Source organism: Styela clava, chromosome 6 (assembly GCF_964204865.1).
Source record: "Styela clava chromosome 6, kaStyClav1.hap1.2, whole genome shotgun sequence".
In the NCBI taxonomy this organism is placed as follows: Eukaryota; Metazoa; Chordata; class Ascidiacea; order Stolidobranchia; family Styelidae; genus Styela; species Styela clava.
The window spans coordinates 12651350-12672312 of NC_135255.1; the positions used below are offsets into that span (position 1 = coordinate 12651350).

General features: G+C 33.5%; 3 protein-coding genes and 1 long non-coding RNA gene across 5 annotated transcripts; 2 read left to right on the forward strand and 2 right to left on the reverse strand.

The window, feature by feature from the left end:
- The first annotated feature begins 2559 nt into the window (after positions 1 to 2559).
- On the forward strand, positions 2560 to 8436 carry LOC120330946 (sodium-coupled monocarboxylate transporter 2-like). The gene is made up of 13 exons (XM_039397936.2): positions 2560 to 2706; positions 3109 to 3212; positions 3430 to 3618; positions 3862 to 3927; positions 4028 to 4147; positions 4473 to 4627; positions 4852 to 4992; positions 5213 to 5431; positions 5612 to 5724; positions 5912 to 6069; positions 6171 to 6403; positions 6968 to 7071; positions 7159 to 8436. The coding sequence occupies exons 1-13, from the start codon at positions 2655 to 2657 to the stop codon at positions 7380 to 7382; spliced, it is 1878 nt and encodes a 625-aa protein (XP_039253870.1). The 5' UTR covers positions 2560 to 2654; the 3' UTR covers positions 7383 to 8436.
- Positions 8437 to 9329: 893 nt separating this feature from the next.
- Positions 9330 to 15729, forward strand: LOC120331234 (sodium-coupled monocarboxylate transporter 1-like). 2 transcript variants are annotated; one of them, XM_039398309.2, is made up of 13 exons: positions 9342 to 10328; positions 10407 to 10510; positions 10870 to 11058; positions 11443 to 11508; positions 11788 to 11907; positions 11989 to 12143; positions 12609 to 12749; positions 12833 to 13051; positions 13129 to 13241; positions 13435 to 13592; positions 14059 to 14297; positions 14804 to 14907; positions 15437 to 15729. In XM_039398309.2, exons 1-13 carry the CDS (start codon positions 10280 to 10282, stop codon positions 15652 to 15654), a joined length of 1875 nt encoding a protein of 624 aa, XP_039254243.2. In that variant the 5' UTR covers positions 9342 to 10279; the 3' UTR covers positions 15655 to 15729. The 2 variants fall into 2 exon arrangements, with proteins under 2 accessions (XP_039254244.2, XP_039254243.2); XM_039398310.2 differs by lacking the exon at positions 10870 to 11058 and having other exon boundaries at positions 9330 to 10328.
- A 296-nt stretch (positions 15730 to 16025) lies between these two features.
- On the reverse strand, positions 16026 to 20404 carry LOC144424355 (uncharacterized). Its single transcript, XR_013476646.1, has 3 exons — positions 20219 to 20404; positions 19929 to 20042; positions 16026 to 16142 (listed from the first exon to the last, which is right to left on the reverse strand). It is a non-coding gene; the product is annotated as an uncharacterized LOC144424355 (long non-coding RNA).
- LOC120330914 (MFS-type transporter SLC18B1-like) lies at positions 17217 to 18804 on the reverse strand. Its single transcript, XM_039397905.2, has one exon. The coding sequence runs from the start codon at positions 18631 to 18633 to the stop codon at positions 17248 to 17250; it is 1386 nt and encodes a 461-aa protein (XP_039253839.2). The 5' UTR covers positions 18634 to 18804; the 3' UTR covers positions 17217 to 17247.
- Positions 20405 to 20963: the final 559 nt, after the last annotated feature.

Consider the following 20963-nt stretch of genomic DNA (forward strand, 5'->3'; position numbering starts at 1 on the left):
ATTTACTTATAATGGGATACTAAAAACCGGGTAAAACATACCTAGATATACATAAGAATAACTAGTATGACACTAAAGATACAACACAAATCCTATCTTATCGACAAACACGTAATATACATGGAAATACGCATAGAAATCACACAGGAAATAAACTGCGAAAATAGACTAGTTACGGAAGTGTTAAATACAAGCTAACTAGTGAACAGAGCTATGCCAAACTGGAGAAATAGTAAACCTGTACTACTAATATCATTTTACAACAATAATTACACAAATTAACGGCAATAAAACACTATAACAATAACCTAATACCCAGAGAAATATCTACACTGCCGGCAGTCTGACAAACCAGCTGAAAGAGAAAGTTACACAGCTGTTCACTAGTGACTCAAGTGGTAAGAATAAATATGGGCATACAGAATAAAACAGAGTTATAGACGTGGTCGTCTCAATAGTAAATCATAATGCATCCACCTCCAATACCAACACTGTAATATATACTCTATTGGAATAATCATAAATTGAAACAATTGAATAATTGAAGCATGTCACGCTCTCCTAACTTTCTTTTTCATCAATAACTTGAATGTGAAAATGTTACTGGCTATTCAAACCACGACAAGTAGCTAGAAAAACGTGCACTGTACCTTTGAAATGATATCACCCCGAAAACGAACATATAGGCGCAGTGACAGCATCGACAAGGAACCTCCTTCAGCATGAATATATTTTCACGACGTGCTCAAAATCGAGTTGTTACATACTGTAACAGCGGACTCGAATTCCGTATGCGAGACCTCGTCGTTTGTGAGTTTACTCTAAACAAAGTGGTTGACAAGTCAGTATATATTCACTGTTCACTTCTCACATCTACTAACTATTATAAAGTCACAAAAATTTCCCAGTTGAATATTAGTATGTTTGACATATTTTTCACCGCAGTTGACGCCGGAATCGAGTCGGCAGTCGAGTGAAAATTTCAGACTTTTAATGGTTATAATCAAAGTATAAATTTTCTGCAAAAACTAGAGATAAAATAACTAGACCAAGCGATCCTAAATGTCTATTAGAAAGACGTTTTATTAACAAGAGTTCAAAGCTAGAGTCAAAGTTAGAATTTCCATCGGTCTGGAGTAGACAAATTTTTCCAAATCGGAATTGGGAGTCGGAGTCGATTGTATATTTGCGGACTCCACAGTCTTGCAAGCAGCAATCAATGAATATATATTTCAAACGAGTCATTCTGTTTTCTTTTTTTCTCTAAATAATTTCGATTTTAATATGAGCGCATATTGACGTTTCCAAGTCGTTGGCAATATCCCAACAGAATTGTTACTGTTTTTCCAAGATTTTTCCCATATATAGCTTGTGATTTTAGCATAAAAATGAAAAATACAAAACCCAAAATATTAGATTTCATTACTGAAATATCTAGAACTAGTATAACGTTGAAGGTTGTAATGCCGCAGCGTGAATTACTCTGAAGGAAACCACTTTCTCACAATTATTCGTTTTAAAATGTTTGAAGCGACCCGAGCAAGTTTCTTCTTCACCTTATATAAACCATAATAAGTTACAACATAGTCAACTTCTTTGTTCCTGAACTTACAAATGAAGGCGATACTTTATCTTCAAAAAAGGTCGAAAAAAATGACTTTTAATATAGTATACAAAATATTGAACATATTGCAATGTCAATGAGACAAAATTATTCAACTAAAATAATATTTTTATGCACATTTTAAAATAATACAAATACAGTAATAACTTATTCAATATCTCCGATAACAGATCATTTTAAAATATTAGTGTTGCTTGGACTATTTTGTTGTCTATAGAATTCAATAAAAAGAACAACAAGGGGTGCGTGTTAAATGAGATCCCTTCATTCACAAACTCCGCAGTATTTGCAAACATGTAAACAAACAAACAGCACATGCTTGTTGGAATGGCCCCGATAATAAAACAATGTCATTCGTTCTTGCCACATAAGTGACAAGTTGAGTCAACACATTCCCGAAGTCGACATGTTGTATTACCGACACGAAGCCTTTCAGGACAAAGATTCAGTTCATCCCAAACCGAATATATGAAACAACATAAATGTATCCTTAGACGCTCAGTGCTGCGCGGAATTATGTTATTGAGGGTTAGAAGTATAGCGCTCTACAAAATTTGTTCATAGGATTTATGAAGAATAGTTAGTTGATTATTTGTCTTAAATGATAAATTGTGTTGTGAAGATAAAACGTCATTCTTTGTAAAAATACGACGGGGTGTAATTGGTCCGTAATTCATTCAAATCCAGAACTCTTGCTCATAAATGATTTTGGATTCGAAATAAATAAAATAAGTTCTAATTCCATGTTCAATGTCGATTATTGTGAAGTAAGAACTAAAACTTGGATTTTTCCGGAAGAAAAATACAGTGCACAACATGGCAAAACAAATTAGATTCACTATCATGATTCTGGTATGGAATTAAATAGAGTTGATAGAATACAAAAACACTACAAGATAAGTCAGTTTAGAATTATGCAAAATGTTACATATATAACCCGTCCGTGCTATTTTTACGTTACACTTTAATTTTAAAATATAGGAAATATTTGGCTTACGTTTAATTCTAAGTGCAGAAGAAGCAACCAAATATGGAATCTACAAAAAAGTACTTTCAAGCCATTGACTTTGTTATATTTGGTGGTAAGTAATGTAATATTTTTTTATTTGCTGGTTTGTACTACGATAATTCACGAACAAATTTATTGAGCAATAATATATGCAACCTAAGCAAATACTACAAATATTTCAGGAAAATATGGGTAATAAAAAGGTTCTTAATGCTGTACCCTCAGAAAGACCATTCAGACATAAAGATAAATACAACCATGCAACCGAAAACTTAAAAAAACGCGAGAATTTATTTTTGCAAGAATTCAAGTCTAACTACGACACGATCAACTGGCATGTATCTAAATCTTATTCAATACTTCACAGTAAACATCATTTTTAGTGTACTAATGTTTGTGAAAATACATTTCATAACAGAAGACCTGAATAGATTTCAAGCCAAGAAAAAATTTGATTGTACTATTCTTGTTTTAGCAATGCTTCTATTTTCATCGGCAATTGGAGTATTTTTTGCATATCGTGATAGGAGAACTCAGTCGACCGATAATTATTACTTTGCAAGTAAAAGTATTTCTCCGGTAAGAAACATCAGAAATAATTAGTGATTGGATAGCTCATCATATATTGTGAAGTTACTTTATTCGTTATTTATTCCACATTTATTTTTTACTGTGTTTTCATCATAGTTGCAAATATTTCAAAAACATGTAGTCATATTATGACGGCTCCAAACTAATTAATATTTTTTCATTTTATTTCACTTATTGACTATTTTTTATATTTTCTTTTTTACAGATTTTGATTTCCATGTCATTGTCGGTTTCGTTTATTTCTGCTATCACAGTAATTGGTCTTCCAGTTGAAATTTATTTGTTTGGAACAGTATATGTTTGGGTGAATGCTGCACATATCATAGGAATACTTGTTGGGTCTATTTATTACATTCCACTTTTGCACAGGCTTCAACTAAAAAGCGTATATGAGGTGAAATATTAATTTTATTGTTAACTTTTTTAGACAGCTAACGCTGATTACTGCGAATATTGAATTTTCCAACTAATTGTTTGATGTTTACAAAAGATGTGTGTCCACTATAGTTATATTATTCAAAACTTTCTTTTCAAAATCACTTCTCTTTTTAATATAAATGATCGCGCAAAATACTCAACTTCATTTGTATGTGTAATCACCATGGTTACTTGCTCTTAATACTCTTTTGTATTTCAGTATTTTAATCTTCGCTTCCACCCCAGAATAAGAACGTTGACATCATTTATGGCAATATGGAACCTGGTGAGAATTTTTGCAATACAGGATTATGCATTGTGTATATGAACGTTTATTGAGTAAACTTCTTAGGTATTGTTTATTACTTGTGATTTTTATATTTCAGATTCTCTACATGGGCGTAACAATATACCTGCCAGCACTGGCATTGAGTGCTGTCACACCCCTTCAATTGAATTGGAGTATAGCATTAACAAGTATTGTTTGTACATTCTACACCAGTATTGTAAGTTTATTTTGATTCCATAAAATAAGTAATAAATTTTATGAATATGATTAAGGTCCCTAAAACTCCATAGTGTATTAGTTAGTGCCTGAGTTATTCAAATGAAAACCTGAAATACCATATAAAAGGTTGATGGACTAATAAAAGAAAGCCGGAACGATGTAAGCTCTTTCTTATTCTGGCGTATGCAATATGCAATTTAGGCCGCCACCCAAACAAACTCAGGGAAAATACATGATACAAAATATAATTGATAAGTACAGATACTGTCCTATTTCTTAATATTGTGCTCTTATTGCACTTCGTTGAAAATTACTTTTTCAAGGGTGGGATGAAAGCGGTCATATGGACTGATTTTTTGCAAGCCATGATTATGTTGGCAGGAATGCTTGCAGTGTTTATCCAAACAACTATAGTCCTGGGTGGATTTGGTCCTGTGGTCGAAGCAGTTGAACGTGGACAGCGGAATAATATTTTCAAGTAGGTACTAATTGAACATCACGAGTTATGGCAATGGAGATGTAATCATATTCATACTACAATTAGTATTTTCAAAATTTCAGGATCTTTTTTATTTAAATAAAGAAGACGAGTTTGTTACCTATCATCAGAAACGTGAACTAACTGTATATACACTTATTCCCAATTACTTAAACTGAAAAGTCGTGCATAGCTAACTTTGAAGAACAATTTATTTGAATCAGATTCGATGGCGACCCTCGCATTCGAAGTACAGTATGGACATTGCTTTTAGGAGCGGGAATGAATAATTGTTTTAAAACTGGATGCAATCAAGTATTCACTCAAAGATATTTGTCATGCGGTTCAGTGAAAAAAGCAAGAATGTGAGTTGAATAATATTTGTTTCCAATCATTAATTATTTCCAACTTTATTTACTCTGTTAATATGTTGATTACACTATATATATATATAATATCAATAGTAAATTATATAATATCAATAGTAAGGTATCAATAGTAAATTATGATTTCAGTAATTAACATTAACTTAACTTGTACGCTGACAATCTGATTTTAATATTTCTTTTTATTGACTTTTTTTAGAGCTCTATGGTTACAGCTATTTCCGGGACTCGTATTTTCTTTGTTAGCCGTGGGTAACGGTTTGCTGATGTATACATTTTATGAAGGATGTGATCCTTTGTCAGCAAATCTTATAAACAAACCCGATCAGACGATGCCGAAATTAGCGTTGGAAATATTTCAAAATACTCCTGGAATGGCTGGTCTGTTTGTTTCAGCAGCGTACAGCGGCACCTTGAGGTATAAATATTTATTTCTTGTACATCGCAACAAAGTGAAACGATATTGATGTCCAATGTTACGAAATACAGAATCGTGCTTCACAAAAATATTTTAAATTCCGCTTTATTTTTCACTGCAAATTTAAGATAAAATAATTTAATAAATTATTTATCAATAAATTTTACCAATATTTTTCAGTACAATATCTTCAGGCGTAAACGCTTTAGCTGCATTAGCATTGATGGATTTTGTTCTTCCCTGCTTTCCAAAGATGTCGTCGGACAGGAAAGTTATCTTGAGCAAATCATTGAGTGAGAACATTTTTGATTTTATAGGTTTATATATTTTTCATTAAATATATAATCAAACCGAAGGTACACGAATCCAGTATAATATAAGAATAAATCATCGTCATAGGTAATTCTGACTCTCTTTTTTTCGTAAAAAATTTACGTGCTCAATTTCCCAACTAGCAAAAACGTTCTTGTCTATTTACAGCTATTTTCTTCGGTTTGCTGGTGATGACTCTTGCATATCTCGTCTCTCTGCTTTCCGCAAATATAATCCAGATTACGTCTTCTATAACTGGTTCATTAGGAGGTCCTTTGTTTGGTGTATTTACAATGGGACTTTTCATGCCTTGGATAAATCATTGGGTGAGTGGAACTTTGAAAAAAAACTAAAATTGATGATTTTAATAATGGTATAAAATTGACAAGTATCCAAACTTTTATTTTACTTCTTTCTGTGGTTTCAGGGAGCTTTGGTCGGCTTAGTGGGTGGTTGGTTGTGCACGGGTTGGGTTGCAATATCAGCACTATTTTTGGCGAGCTTCCCAGACACGACGAGGAAACTTCCTTTGTCTACTGATAAATGCCCTGTGTTCAATTCAACCATACATTCTGTTACAACTGTGTCGGTGATGGAGGCTTCAGGAGAAGAATATACAACGTTTTCCTCAATGGTTTCATCTTCTGCACCAGAAAACGGGTATAATATATATTCATGTGTTTAACTCTATGCATTGATTGATATCACATAGGATCATCCACACCCAGTACATTGCGTATTTAATTTTTGCATAATATACAAAAGTATTTGCGATAACACTATACTTCTCCACGCTGATATTAATTTATTTATCGCCTTCCCGTGACGAGTTTTATAAAAGATTTAAAATATTTGAAACCCTCAGTGTATCAAAGCGATTTTTCTAACAATATAAATCATATTTTTTCATTCTTTAATGCCAAACAACGGAATGAAATCAAAACTCGTTGCACTTCGTACAATCAAAAATAATGCTTTTCCAGAGATAAATAGCAAACCGTATTTGAATCCGTAATAATCTTGTGAAAACTACAGTCATGAGCGAGAGCTATGGAAAGCTATGAAACGAAATTGAAAGGAATGAAAATGCATATTTTGATGTAGTAGTTGTTGTTATAATCTGTACCGGAATGTATCGACTATGTAGTAAAGATCTCTCGCAAACTAGTTTTGTCAAATAAACATTTACAAACTAAACACAATAATCGAGTATTTTGTTTTCAGGCCTATTCTGCATTATACTCTGTATTCAATATCCCCATTTTATTACGGAATACTTGGATGTACCGTCTGCATCATACTAGGTCATATATGCTCACTTATCACAGGTAAATATAAATTCAAATATTAGCAAGTTAACATTTTCGTTATACATTAGTAACAGGACTCATTAATAATAACTCCTAAACATTCAGGCTTCAACAAACCGTCAAAAGCAGATCCGAGGCTTTTTGTTCCAATTTTACCCTTCAAAATATTCCGTTTCGGTGTTCCTGAACTTCCACCCGAAGACGACGCTTCGTCTCTGACACCAGAAGAAGAAAAATTCAGAAAGGCTTTGCTTTATGATAGAGAAGAAAATAATTGCTCCCCAACTGCACCTATATGGGAAGAAATAGAACAAAATGAGAAGACATAACGAGGATAAACATTGATTCCATTTAAACCTAGGGACGACGTACATAATCGAAGACTATGTATACTATTACTTAAAGTTTTTATTTTCGACAATTGCAACAAATGTCTATTTATTGTCATCGTGATATATGAATTTTGAATAGATACTAAAATACGAATATTTTGAACCTCATCTAACAAAGGTTAAGCAACATAGCAAGGCCAGTGGCGCAGCCAGTTTCGTCTCTGACGCCCCATTTTTGAAATTTTTGGAAGTCGCCAATAACACGTGCGATTGCATTTTGCTAAAATCGCCGATGAGTTTTGACATCGTGGCGTATTATTTAGGCTGTAACAACGTTTACGTTAGTGTTTATTCTCCTTAAATAACAAATACAAATTTCTACCACGACAACGATGATAATTACTTTTTTTGTACTCGTACAGAATTGTGAATCTCGTGAGAGTTATTATACATTCATCGGCGGTGAGATGCTAATAACAAACAAATAAAAAGTGAATCCGCCACTCAAATTTAATAATATAAAATACTAAAAATAAAACCGTAAACAATATAAGTTTTGTTGTAGGAGGCATGCGACAGGTCTATGTATCCAACTTGCATCGCTTTCGTCTCTAGGAAAAAAAAACATAGCCCGTACATAGTTATAGTAATTCCGCGAACAATCATCAAAGTTCCTGTTACGTGTATGGGATATAGTTTTTCATGTGTAATCGGGCTTCCGTACATGCAGAGAATTGCAACACTTTTGGTCGGTGTATTCACAAGCCACGCCATACAATTTCGATACGATATATTGAAATATTTTAACTTGTTAAAATTAATTGCCATACCGTCTTAACATTTGTAATGTTTAGCGCATGATTGCCATCAGGTCTGTTCATGTCGAAGATAAAAATAAACTTGCGCTAATTCACTTTGATCTATTACCATATTATCCCCTTATCCTTTCTCTGTTCTATATAGTTACGATAGTGTGATTTGTTTTTTATCTTCGACATTTGTACTGTTTGACATATTGAATAATATGAATAAAACTGAAAAATATGTATGAGATATGAGTCAATATATCGTCATTTCGAGCAATATTATCCGCCATGGGTATGTTTTTTATTCTAAAAGCCCTAATTCAAGAAGTTTTCATTAATATTTAATTAACTTTCTACTACATATTATCCTGCAAAACAATAGGTCAAATGGTCTCTAGCGCAAAACCAGTCCCTTAAAAAGATAAATTGATGTTTTATCGTCTTTTGAACTTATTATATTCCGATAATTCCAGGCTAAATGTCTAAAACTAATTAGATATACGGTAGTTAGTTATTATATAAAAATAGATTATTTTCAGCTTTAAAAAATTAAGGTCAAGTGCTTATGTTTCTAATAGAAAGGAGGGTATAATTCCGATGGGATCTTATCTTCTACCTGGTATACTCAAACAGATAATGGATATTTTTACTTGAGTAGAACCTAATATATATTTAGTGTAAGAATAGGGTCACTGATTAGTCTCGGAACTATGTTAAGACAAATACTTTTGATAGTAATGCCGATATCAACTTCATTCCTTTATTCGATAGAGAAAAAAATGGGAAGACCAAATAAAACTAGGTAAATGTTTACTTATCTCCATGAGTATGAAGTCTTATAAAGTAACTAGTGTACTAAACAATGTTCAACACTATGTGGAACAAACATTGCAGAAGAAACATGATGTTTTACAAACTCAACAATATCCGGTACACTAACAGGGAAACTCTTTCGAAATAAAATCAATTAAAGATATTAGTAGCCGTATATTGCTGTCAAGAAATCAGTCAATAAATTTATTATAAGAGCTGATATGAAGATTTATCAAGTACAGTAATAGAAAAAGTATAAAATAGAAAACAGCCGTACTGCGACAAAGATAATAAAAAAAACGTGTGTTTAAAGAGAGTTGGGTCAAAGTTGAATAATTATGCAGTTATCTATGATTATTGGATGCACTATACCCATCACGAGCTTTCAAAAATGGAACAATTTTCATGTCCCCGTGAGTCTATTTTTGTCAAATGAAAATTGACAGTTATGGAACAAAAAAGTTATAGTAAAAGAAGATTCTAAATAAATAGAAGATAAATATTTCTATTTAATTAATATTGAACAAGAGAAAAACATTGGCTTGTGAAAAATCTGAAATATAGAATTTTGTAGTACGTAGTTTTATACAAAAAGGTTCTTTGCTTTAAATTAAATTGGAAAGTAATATATTTATATTATCTAGCGATTTACTACTATGATTCTAAGTTCAAATATAAATGAGACACATCCGTGTGGGGATTTTACAATTACAAGCTACTGAAAAAACAACAACTTGTTGAAATGCAACATAATATCGTACACCAAGTTACCACAACAATAAGGTTAATTAGTCAGAATCAGAATTTAATCAGAATTTTTGATATCATGGTTTTTTTTGTAGATACAAAAAAATGAATGAAGTACTTAAAAAACGGAAAGTGGATGACAGTCATTTTAGTTTAAAATTTATGAGCACCGATTTCATTTTCAAATTTCTAGTAATGTTCTTCTCGTTAAATGTCAGATGTTTTGAATAAAATATTTGCAATTGAGGTCAAACAGTTATTCATAAAATATCACGTTTTTTAATATCGGATTTAATATATTAACGATTTTTGTAACAACGTCCGCCATATTTGGAAGCTTATGTATGACTAATTGGACAGGAGTTTAATTTTGAAATGATGAAACTAATTAAAATATAAATATATAGGGTTTTAGATAAATTTGATTTTGTTATTTTTTCAATTGTTATCAAAAATACACCATAACATTTGAACAGATTTTAATTTAGTTCGTTATCGCCAGAAAAATTATTTATTTGCGAATACAAAATGGAGTCTAACAAATACTTTCACGCCATTGACTTTGTTATATTTATAGGTAAGATTTGCTTTATTTCAGATAAATTAAATTCAATTATTCTTTATTAAAGCAATGATAATATAAATTCTATTTCAGGAATGCTCATAATTTCATCAGCAGTCGGTGTGTTTTTTGCATATCGTGATAGAGAAACTCAATCAACAGATAATTACTATTTTGGAAGCAGGAAGGTGTCACCGGTAAGCATTTACTTCGGTTAGGATAACAGAAGTCTTTGATAAATTCTAAATTGCCTTTTATGTATAAGACAAGTATATTGAAGTAGGCCTACTTGAAGAATCAGGTCAATTTAAATTAGTTGGTATTTTGTTGCCAATACTACAGTTCGATCACGGAAATGATTTTGAAATTTTCAAAAAAATATTGTTGTATTCTCAGCTACACTGAAATAAATTTTTAGCGAGTTCAAAGAAATATTGTGACTAAAACACTGCTGATATTCCACTACGAATCCCCGTCAGATCACAGTTTTATAATAAATTTAGCGACAATACGGGACAGAGCAGACAAAATAGTAGAAAATAATTATAATTTTCAGATTCTTGTTTCGTTTTCCTTGGCCGTTTCTTTCATATCTGCAATAACCGTGATTGGTCTTCCAGTCGAAATATATTTATTTGGTACAATCTTCGCCTGGGTTGTTTTGTCACATTTGATTGCTGTATTGATATCTTCAACGTATTACATCCCTCTTCTGCACCGATTGCAGTTGAAAAGTGTATATCAGGTGATAAGATTTATGTGTCTTACAGAAAAATATATCAAATTCCTAGTAAAGCTTCAAGAGATAATTATGTCATATTTAGCAGTTATACAAAATAATCACAAAATTACATCCATAAAATCAAAATACGTATATATATCACAATAATTTTGTTTGTGTTTGCCGTTATCCATCCTAACTAGTATTGTTATTGGAAACGAATAAGATCTTATAGATCCTTTATATTAGTTTCATTGTTGAAGGCAAATTAGTTTACTCTCTAATTATCGGGCCCAGGGCCATTGAACTTTGTTTATTTTGGAGAATTTGACACCGTGTGTCGATATGATTTTTTCCCAAACTTGAGAAATGGTATCATGTTAGTTTTTGCTTTATTTTTACTTTCAGTATTTGAATCTACGATTCCATACCAGAATCCGATCACTAGCTTCGGGAATGGCAATGATTAACCTGGTAAATATGTCGTATAAAAATGCTTTTCACTTTTCAACGTGAAAATATATCATAACTTCTCTACCCATCTCACAAAACCTTTCACTGTTTTCCTAAACCTTTTGCTGATTAATTTCGATTTTTAAAATACCATTTGGTTTTGATCTTGCTTTAGGAATAAAGTAACAACTGGAATAATATACAAATCAGACGAAAATGATAGGCATTCATTAACACTGACTTTGTTGGACAAGGAAAACTAAGAGTAATTACCTATTTTACTTGCTTATTTCTTTTCAGATTCTTTACATGGGAGTCACAGTTTATATTCCTGCCCTAGCTCTAAGTGCTGTTACTCCACTTGAACTGAATTGGAGTATTGCCCTAACAAGCCTTGTTTGCACTTTCTACACTAGTATTGTAGGTATCAATTTTAGTGTTCAGTTACGTTTATTGCGATGAACAAACTGTATTATATTTATACAAAGAAATATTCCACAGGGCGGAATGAAAGCAGTAATATGGACTGATTTCATACAAGCAATTATAATGTTGACTGGAATGTTTGCAGTTTTTATAAAAGCCACCATTGTTGTTGGCGGACTTGGTTCCATTTCTGAAGCTGTTGAGCGAGGGGAAAGAAATAATTTTTGGAAGTGAGTTGACTTTAGTAATTTAGAATTTCATATCCATTCCAAAGACTAGGAATACCGAAAAAATAGCTAATCATGTGAACAACCATGTCCTCTCTTCCGGTTACCAGTCTATAAGTAATAAAAATTGTTCAACATGTTTGAACGTAGAAATTTATTCAAACATTTCGTAATTAAAAATACGCCTTGCTAATAAAGAGAACCAAAGATTTTATAATTGTCGTTGGATTCTCAATTTATATTTTCCGAATCGAACGAATTTGTAACACCCGGTAAGAAGGTTGACAGAAGCTGACCGTCAGAACACTATAAAATTCATAATGATACCAAAGTTGAATTACCCACAAAGTACAATTAGTCCACTATGTTCAGTGTATCTTTTTATTCATATTCATTGTCTGTGTATGATCCTGTACTCCTTCAATTATTATGCTTTAAACGTAGAGTTATATATTTTAAATATTTCAGATTCAACATTGATCCAAGAGTTAGAAGCACTGTTTGGACCGTAGTTATCGGGTTGACATTAAACAATTGCTTTAAAACTGGATGCAATCAAGTCTTTACACAGAGATATATGTCATGCGATTCAGTCAAATCCGCAAGAATGTGTGTTAATTAACATATTGTCTTCCCATCCTCACATCACGTAAAATCAACTTATAGAAAAAAATTAATGTTCTTTGTTTCAGAGCTTTATGGTTGAAAATTATCCCCGGTACGATGTTCACGTTGTTATCAGTTGGAAATGGTTTGGCAATGTATGCATTCTATGAAGGGTGTGATCCTCATACTGCAAAACAAATAACTAAACCTGACCAATCAATGCCGAGACTGGCTATGGAAATATTTCAAGACACTCCAGGAATGGCTGGACTTTTTGTTTCATCTGCCTATTGCGGAACGCTAAGGTATTGTTATAGATCCATATAAATCGCCAATTTAATATTTAAACTATGTTCTAACTGTTTCGCTGTATTGTTAACAGTACAATATCGTCGGGTGTCAATGCTCTTTCTGCGTTAGCTTTGATGGATTTCATTCTTCCGTGTTTTCCAAAGATGTCATCAAAAAAGAGAATAGTTCTCAGCAAAGTATTAAGTAAGAAGGTTGAAAGTTAATATGTTAATAAATGTCCCATATATTTTATATATATATCGAAAATTTTTGATTTTTCATTTTTGTAGTTCTGAACTATGAATGAACCATAAACTGTTATTAATAGACACCAATTTTAATCAAATTTGTTTTCATAAAATCAATATTGGTTGACGAAACATTTACATTTTTCAAGCTATTATTTTTGGAGTGCTGGTTATGACGCTTGCTTATCTGGTATCTCTCTCATCATCAAACATCATCCAAATAACGACATCTATAACTGGTTCCATCGGGGGTCCAGTCATTGCTGTATTCACAATGGGGATGTTTATGCCGTGGATAAATCACTGGGTAAGAGAGAACGGCATAAATTATTTTATTTAATCTCGTATTACAGCGTTTCCCAAACTTTTTGTTCGTGCGACGCCAAATTATCAGGGAAAAAACTTACGGCGAGCTTGAACGAAAAAAAATTGATACCTCCAAATGAAACTCAATTTTGTGATCGGTAATGTGTATGCCTGCTAACGTTTGTAAACATGTAGGCCCTGGGAATAATATCAAAAGCTCAACTCTTCTTATTCTAGGCCTGATTTTTCTTTCAAATATATACTAAAATATCACTCATGTTCGCTAAACTCGGTTCAGCAGACAAATAAACTGCATCTCGTGAAACCGCAGTTGTGTCTTTGTCTACTGTTACGTAAAGAGAAAACCAGCAAAAAACTATGTCCTGGCAGCCTGAATGTTTAAAATTATATTAAATAAAATAATTTATTTTATTACACCGAATACGATATCAGGAAACTTTTTTCAGGGTGCATTGATAGGAATTGTTGGAGGATGGCTCTTTGCAGGCTGGATTGCAATATCTGCAATGTCTCTGTCAAGTTTTCCTGGCACAACAGAAAAGCTGCCGTTGTCAATAGACAGTTGTCCTACTTCCAATTATACGACGCAAATCAGTACAAACTATTCTAGTTACTCTACCTCAACTACGGAGATAGAATACTCGTCAGGGGAAATTATGACAACAAATTTAGCAATTGTCGAGAGGTATATATCAAGTAGTTTTTTAACTCGACAAACAAACATAAGCAATAAGAAAATCCATGATGTTTTAACAATTAGAGCTATTGCTCATTTGACAACTTTTCGGCGGTGAGGCGCATCGTTCTAAGTGTTAGGAATACGCTCGCCACCGCATCTCTGATACTCTGCGTGCATTTGCAGGTTCGAATCCCGCAGGGATAGTTATAAGCGAGAGGATTGCTGGACTACCCCCCGCGCAGGGTGTTTCACGCAAACGCTGGTCGGTTACGGCTACCTCCGCCATCAAGTTCATGCATCTGAAAATAATTGGTTAACTAATCTCATACCTGACTATAGTGACCGGACGAGAGGCCGGGATTTGTCATATGATTAGGCCGTCTCATCGACTTTTGTTTCCCCCAGGATAAATAGGTAAATTCCATCCTATCCTTAAGATGGTGTAAATGTTGCTTTTAATGTCATGTTATAAAATATCCAATTATTGTTAATTAACATATTATATGTTTCAGTCCGGTGATTAACTACACTCTTTATTCAATCTCACCATTCTATTACGGAGTTATCGGATTTCTGACATGTATTCTGATCGGTCACATTATTTCACTGATTACAGGTACAGTAGTATTTCTACCAAGTTATTATACCGAGCAAAATTGTGAGTTTATTTGATTTTTAATACATTGGGCCCAATTCGGGAATTAGTTACAATCGGAGCTTCGAACAAGCAGGTGAAACTGTATTAACATAACATGTATATATATATGATGAGATAGTGTAAGGACCGTTCAGTATTTGTGGCGCTTTGAAGACACATCCCACAGTTTTCTTTCTAATTGACTTTGTCGCGGTTAAATATCGAATATATGATTCTGATTGTATGAGATTAATATCATGATTTTATGAACAAGCGATTGTTCAGAACATTTTTAGACTTAAAGTAATCATTGACATCTCGGTCGAGTTTGATTTTATGGAGTTCCTTCAGTTAATTGTTTTCAAACTGATTTGTGGCCAGTTATACAAATATTTGGATATCAACATAGGAGGCATTGTGGCATCATCTAGTTTAATCTTCCTACTCTAAGGCATACAATCTTAGTTGGGAAATAAGTAATCACATCAAAATATCATTCTAATTGCAGGATTTAACAAACCGTCTAAAGCCGATCCAATGTTATTCGTACCAATATTCAATTACAAAGTACTTCGTTTTGGTGTTCCTGAAATTCCCTCAAGCTACACACTAGCATCTTGCACGCCAGAAGAAGAAAAATTAAATAAAACCACAAACCCAAATACGAAGAATGCCAATGGATCACCGATTGCTTCTAATTGGGAAGACTCAATATTGAAGGAATGACTTTTTCGAATTGTTCAGTAACTGAATTTAAAATCCGTGTTAAATTTTGAAATAAAAATCCGCAAAACGCGGCAATTCCAGTATGTGTTTCGATGGTTTTATGAGGTAACTTATGACGTAGTGGCCGTATCATCTCGTTGTACTTGCAAAGTAAGAATTGACAATGAAGCCGAATGAAAAAAATATTACGACAAGAATAAAATATTAAAAACTATTTAGTACAACTGCTAAGCTTTCATTGAACTCATAATCACAGAGAAACATAATTCTGGCTGTGATCTAACAAACGTCAGTCTTCAGTGAGACAAAAGCTGTTATTCATAAAGAAAAAACTGAATTTACCTCAGTAATTTGTTTTTTGATATGAATTTATTTTTTTAATGATGATCTAGTTTTCAAGCGGTAGAAGACTAGAAGCAGCATGCTTTTCCGTCTTTTCGTTAAAAGTCGCACATATAGGCTCTACTGCTAGTGCTCACACGATAATTCTGAAATATACAAAAAGTCATTTTGTTTTTCTGCAATCCCGTTGCCAACTTACAAACTACAAATGACTCAGATAATTTCCAGAATTATATATTATCTGCGATACGCGAACAAATGAGGTAATGAAATGAATTAAGTTGAAAAAAACGCAAAAACACTGGATAAAAGTTGATATATGATGTAAACAAGAATTGAGTCTGGTTTTTATCGCAGGAAACGGTCACAGTTAGACTGACACTGAACGAATTTTGAAATGAATTCTACACCAACCAACATTAAAATTTCGGACACGCTTGGTATACATAGAGCGCAGAAATGGAGAAGACAATATCATTATATGTATTTCCGTGAGACATCACAAGAAGTTTGAATTGCAGAAAAATTTTTCCTTCTTCAATTTTATCTAATCTGTTTTTACTAAGCTTGAAAAATGTCAAGAGACAACTTGTTGCATGTCACGTAATTGTAATAAAATTAAATCAGACACAATTTCATGAAATTGACGAGAACTCATCATTAATGATCATTAAAAGATTATAATATTTCCTCAAATAATTCAGATTGGGTCTTGACTCTTGAGTAAAAAACTTAAGCGAATTCTTGACATAATAAATTTTACATAACCAATTTGACAGTGGTGGATCATTCATTTGTGTCTTAAAAGAAATCGTGATTATGCCTAAGTTGTAATTTACACTGTAGCCTTTTTTGTAACAAAAACGCAAAACACAAAGTGCTATCACATGAAAAGAGATTTTTTTGACTGCGAGTCAGGCAAAACTGTACTCAACGTAAGGGAAACATTGGGACGAATTAATGTCTCTGACAATTGAGTGACATCGATTACATCTCGATAATTGTCAAAAGAAGCGATAAATGTCGAGGGGAAATAAAAAAAAAAGTACAAATGTCAGATTTTAATCAACAAGGTAAATACAGTAAAATATTCGTAATTGGACGCGCCCAATGACGAACTAGCAAATGGAAAAAGACAAAAATCACGTAAGCTGAGAGAATACGAGATTGAAGGCTATATTCTCTCTTCTAAATGTGGCGAAGTTAACTTATAGAAAAACTTTTTTTTGTTTCGAGAGCTATCTCATATTTTTAATTGCGCCTGTTGCGTACTTTTTTATATATCATAAAAATGGCCAGAAGTGATGTACATACGATGTGAAAAATGGAAAGTCCATAAAAACTTATTGAGAAAGGAGATTTTGTCCAATCTTTTATTGCTGATGTTACTATAGGTATCACTGTCATTCCAATGCCCATGTTTGCATACCATATTCCCGAAACATTGCTATATATTCCAGTATTTGTATTTTTTGTTATGATTCCTTTGTTTGCAATTACCAACAACTCTTCAAACGCTGGCACGACGCACATGCCGGCAAAACCTCCCAACAAGAACGCACCGAAGTACACCACACCAAGAATCTGATCTATTGAGAATAACCACATAACACCGCCAATTCCCATCAATCCCAAAATTAACGAATGCGGTCGAATATTCGGTTTCCAGCTTATAACATATCCCGTCAATGACGAAAATATTGCATAGGACACACCAATTGCAAACAATGCTGCGCCTGCATATGAAGTAGATAAGTTTCTTTCATCAAAATATGTAGTAAGTGCTACTTCACAGTAGCCGAACACGCCGCTCCCGATTCCAACCACGCACAATATTCCAATTACCAATGGATCGAGTAGAAAAGTGCAGGAGTTGAATTTATCCGGCTCTTGTTGCTTGTTTTTATTTATTTCGCTGTAATCCGGAAATACAAAATACTGGAAGCTCATAGATCCTACAACAATTCCACCAGCAGTAGCTAAAGGCATGAACATTCCAAAATACTCATACAATACGCCACCCAATGCCGGAGCTACGAACAAAGTACACCCTGACGCCGCCTGCAGAAATCCGAACACTTTACTCACATGTTCTGGAAATTCTTGACAAGCAATTGTGGTGGCTGCGGTGTTATAAGCAGAGTTACCGATTCCAGTAAGAAACCGCAAAGCGATACCTACTGCAATAAATACCACTAAGTTATTTACGTATTGCAGAGTACCCAAGAGAGCTTGGCAGATGCCGCATATGCCAGAACCAGCAAATATTAAGTTTCTGCTTCCGAATTTGTGCTGAAATTTGCCAAAAATAGGTCCAAATACCGTTGTTGCTGCGGTGTAGATTTGCAGTATGATTGCAGCATGTAACACACTCCCACCCTTTTCTAGAACTACACGTGTGAAAAATGCAACATGTATACTCGCACAACAACTTACAAATATTTGCAACATTAATAGAAATGTCAAAATAGCAATTTGCTTCCTGGTAGAATCGCCCCATAAAGAAGTCTCAACTGTCTTAGGCTTGTTGGCGGAATCACGGTTATCTATGATTTTGGTACCAGTACGTGGGTTTGTTGAGTGTTCTTCTTTATCTTCCAACTGTAGTAGAAGAATATCGTTGGTAGACGAAGACATGTCGGCAGTTTGTACAAAATACCGCTGATTATCAACTGCAATACTGATGGAATTATCAACTACTTCCTAATCCATTTACCGGATTTCTTTATTCACATCTCACCATATATTACATTTCATACATTACAGGTATTTATTTACTTGACATTTCATCTATGAATAGTTCAATAGAAGATTAGAACACTATAACTAAACATACCGTTGGCATGTAGGACTGCCAACCCCAACAAATTACGATATCCAATCAGTGTCAGTCAAGTGTGTGCTGCGCGCTAGCAATGCTCGACCGATATTTTGCTCGTGAAAAGACCTTGTATGCGAATCTGCTATTACTAACACTCGCAAGTAGTGTTATTTATCGCATTTCAAATATATATAGTATTTCAGGTAATTAGCACTCTAACTCATTTGCGATGTTACGATTTAATTTTGACTACACACTATATGAATTGATCAACAATATGTGATTCTATATTATGAATGGTGAAGAAACAGTTACCTCTAAACGTCAAAAAAAAAGGTTAAATCAAATTACTCTCGCAAGTTGCCGTCTAGACTAGAGTGATTGGATTTTTAGTACCGGTATGTAGATGGTAGCCTCGGTAGGGTAGTTTTTATTTCGCGCCATGAAACATTTTACGGGGCCACATTTTTATCGAATGTCATGGCTCCATAAAAATGTTAAACATGGTACTGGTAATAGGACATTTGCTTCCAAACATTTGCTCTTGTTGAACCTTTCCTTATTTCCACTTCCACGCAATACCTAGTCATAGTTTGGAAGAGATATTCAAATATCATTAAAAAAAAAAAAACTATGTACATCTACGATATACTGCATGACACACAAATAAATAGAAATTATATATGTGATAATCTTACTCATTATGAAACTGTATCACTGCATTATATATATATAGATTAAGTTGACTATACACTGTAATTTACGAAGCTGTTTTATGCCAAATGCGAATATACGTAGGTTCAACTTTCTATCGGTATCAGCACTAGCTGGAAAGTTACCGTACCAGTTGTCGACATACATAGCAAACTTATATCAGCTGCCCTTTGTCTCGACGGCGTTTGTCGCTACTTTTAAATCCTTTATCACGGTCCATCGAACTCCTATAACGCAACGCTTCAGAGCGAAAAAAGCATGCTTGCCAGAGGCTAAGTATCCGCTACCATCCGCGTGAGAGTGTGACCAGTTCAAAAGTTTACCCTAACTTTGTCTAATAGAGTATTACATGACTGCACTATCTTTATAATTAATATGAAAAAAAAAAGTTTCCTACCATAGTTTATAACGAGTTTGCACAGGGTATTGGATCAACCAATACCCATTCTTCTTTTCCATCTTGAAAATCGTATATCATCTCGAACGGTGCTATTGAGCAATGTGCATCAGTCTGAACGAAAACCATTAAAAAACATTCACGGTAGATCCGTAGTCAAATCAATACGAGATGCTTAATTTCCGTTAAGGTTTTTGAAATGGCACAAATATCATCTCAAAATTGCTAAAATTTAAGTCTGTTACCCAATCAATTCTAACCAAGAATGTGCCCTTCTAAAAGTTTGTTACCTGCTTTTCTCAACTCGTCGCCTGTGGGAATATGTTCGGTTCACCGATTGCAGTCACTGGTGCTATCAACCAACTAAAAATATGGTGATAAAGTGTGATTCGGCGTACAGGACACACAATTAAAAACGCCGATACCAATCCAATCAGGCCATTGAACCTTTGTTGCTTGACTTTAATTTTATTCAAATGAACAGCACTCCAAATATAAAACAAATAAATAAAGCGTAAAAGATTATCTCTTACAAATTACAAAATTCCAGAGCTCCGTGACAGAGGTGCGTTCCCTAAAAACCCAGAAAGAAGAGAGCGACGTGCGGGATAAAATACGGATGCCAGATTATTGGTCGGCACAGACAAGTTTGCTTACTTAAATTATGTTTGAGATTCATGGGTGTTATAAAGGATGCAAACAATAAAAGTAAATCCAAAAACTTGAATACATTTTTAGACTTATAGTAATGACTGACATTTAGGTCGAGTTTGATTTTATGAAGTTCCATCATTTAAACCTTACGATACCCTTTGCAAGCTGAGTTGGGGCCAGTTATACATATGCGAAGTATTCCGTTTTGATGTTCCCGAAATTCTCTCAAGAAATACATTATCATCTTTCACGTAAGAAAATAAAATTAAATAAATCCACAAACTTGAATACCGAGCATGCCAATGATTATTTGCTTCTAACTGGAAAGACTCAATATTAAATGAATGACTTTTATGTTCAATAACTGAATTTAAAATTCGT

Excerpts from the sequence above, each read along its gene's own strand:
- LOC120330946 (XM_039397936.2), top strand. The coding sequence starts at position 2,655 with ATGGAATCTACAAAAAAGTACTTTCAAGCCATTGACTTTGTTATATTT. Across the intron at positions 5,432-5,611 it reads GCGTACAGCGGCACCTTGAG|TACAATATCTTCAGGCGTAA; the intron begins GTATAAATATTT and ends AATATTTTTCAG. Across the intron at positions 6,404-6,967 it reads TCTTCTGCACCAGAAAACGG|GCCTATTCTGCATTATACTC; the intron begins GTATAATATATA and ends TTTTGTTTTCAG.
- LOC120330914 (XM_039397905.2), bottom strand. The coding sequence starts at position 18,633 with ATGTCTTCGTCTACCAACGATATTCTTCTACTACAGTTGGAAGATAAA.
- LOC120331234 (XM_039398309.2), top strand. The coding sequence starts at position 10,280 with ATGGAGTCTAACAAATACTTTCACGCCATTGACTTTGTTATATTTATA. Across the intron at positions 10,511-10,869 it reads GAAGCAGGAAGGTGTCACCG|ATTCTTGTTTCGTTTTCCTT; the intron begins GTAAGCATTTAC and ends TATAATTTTCAG. Across the intron at positions 12,750-12,832 it reads TCAGTCAAATCCGCAAGAAT|AGCTTTATGGTTGAAAATTA; the intron begins GTGTGTTAATTA and ends TCTTTGTTTCAG.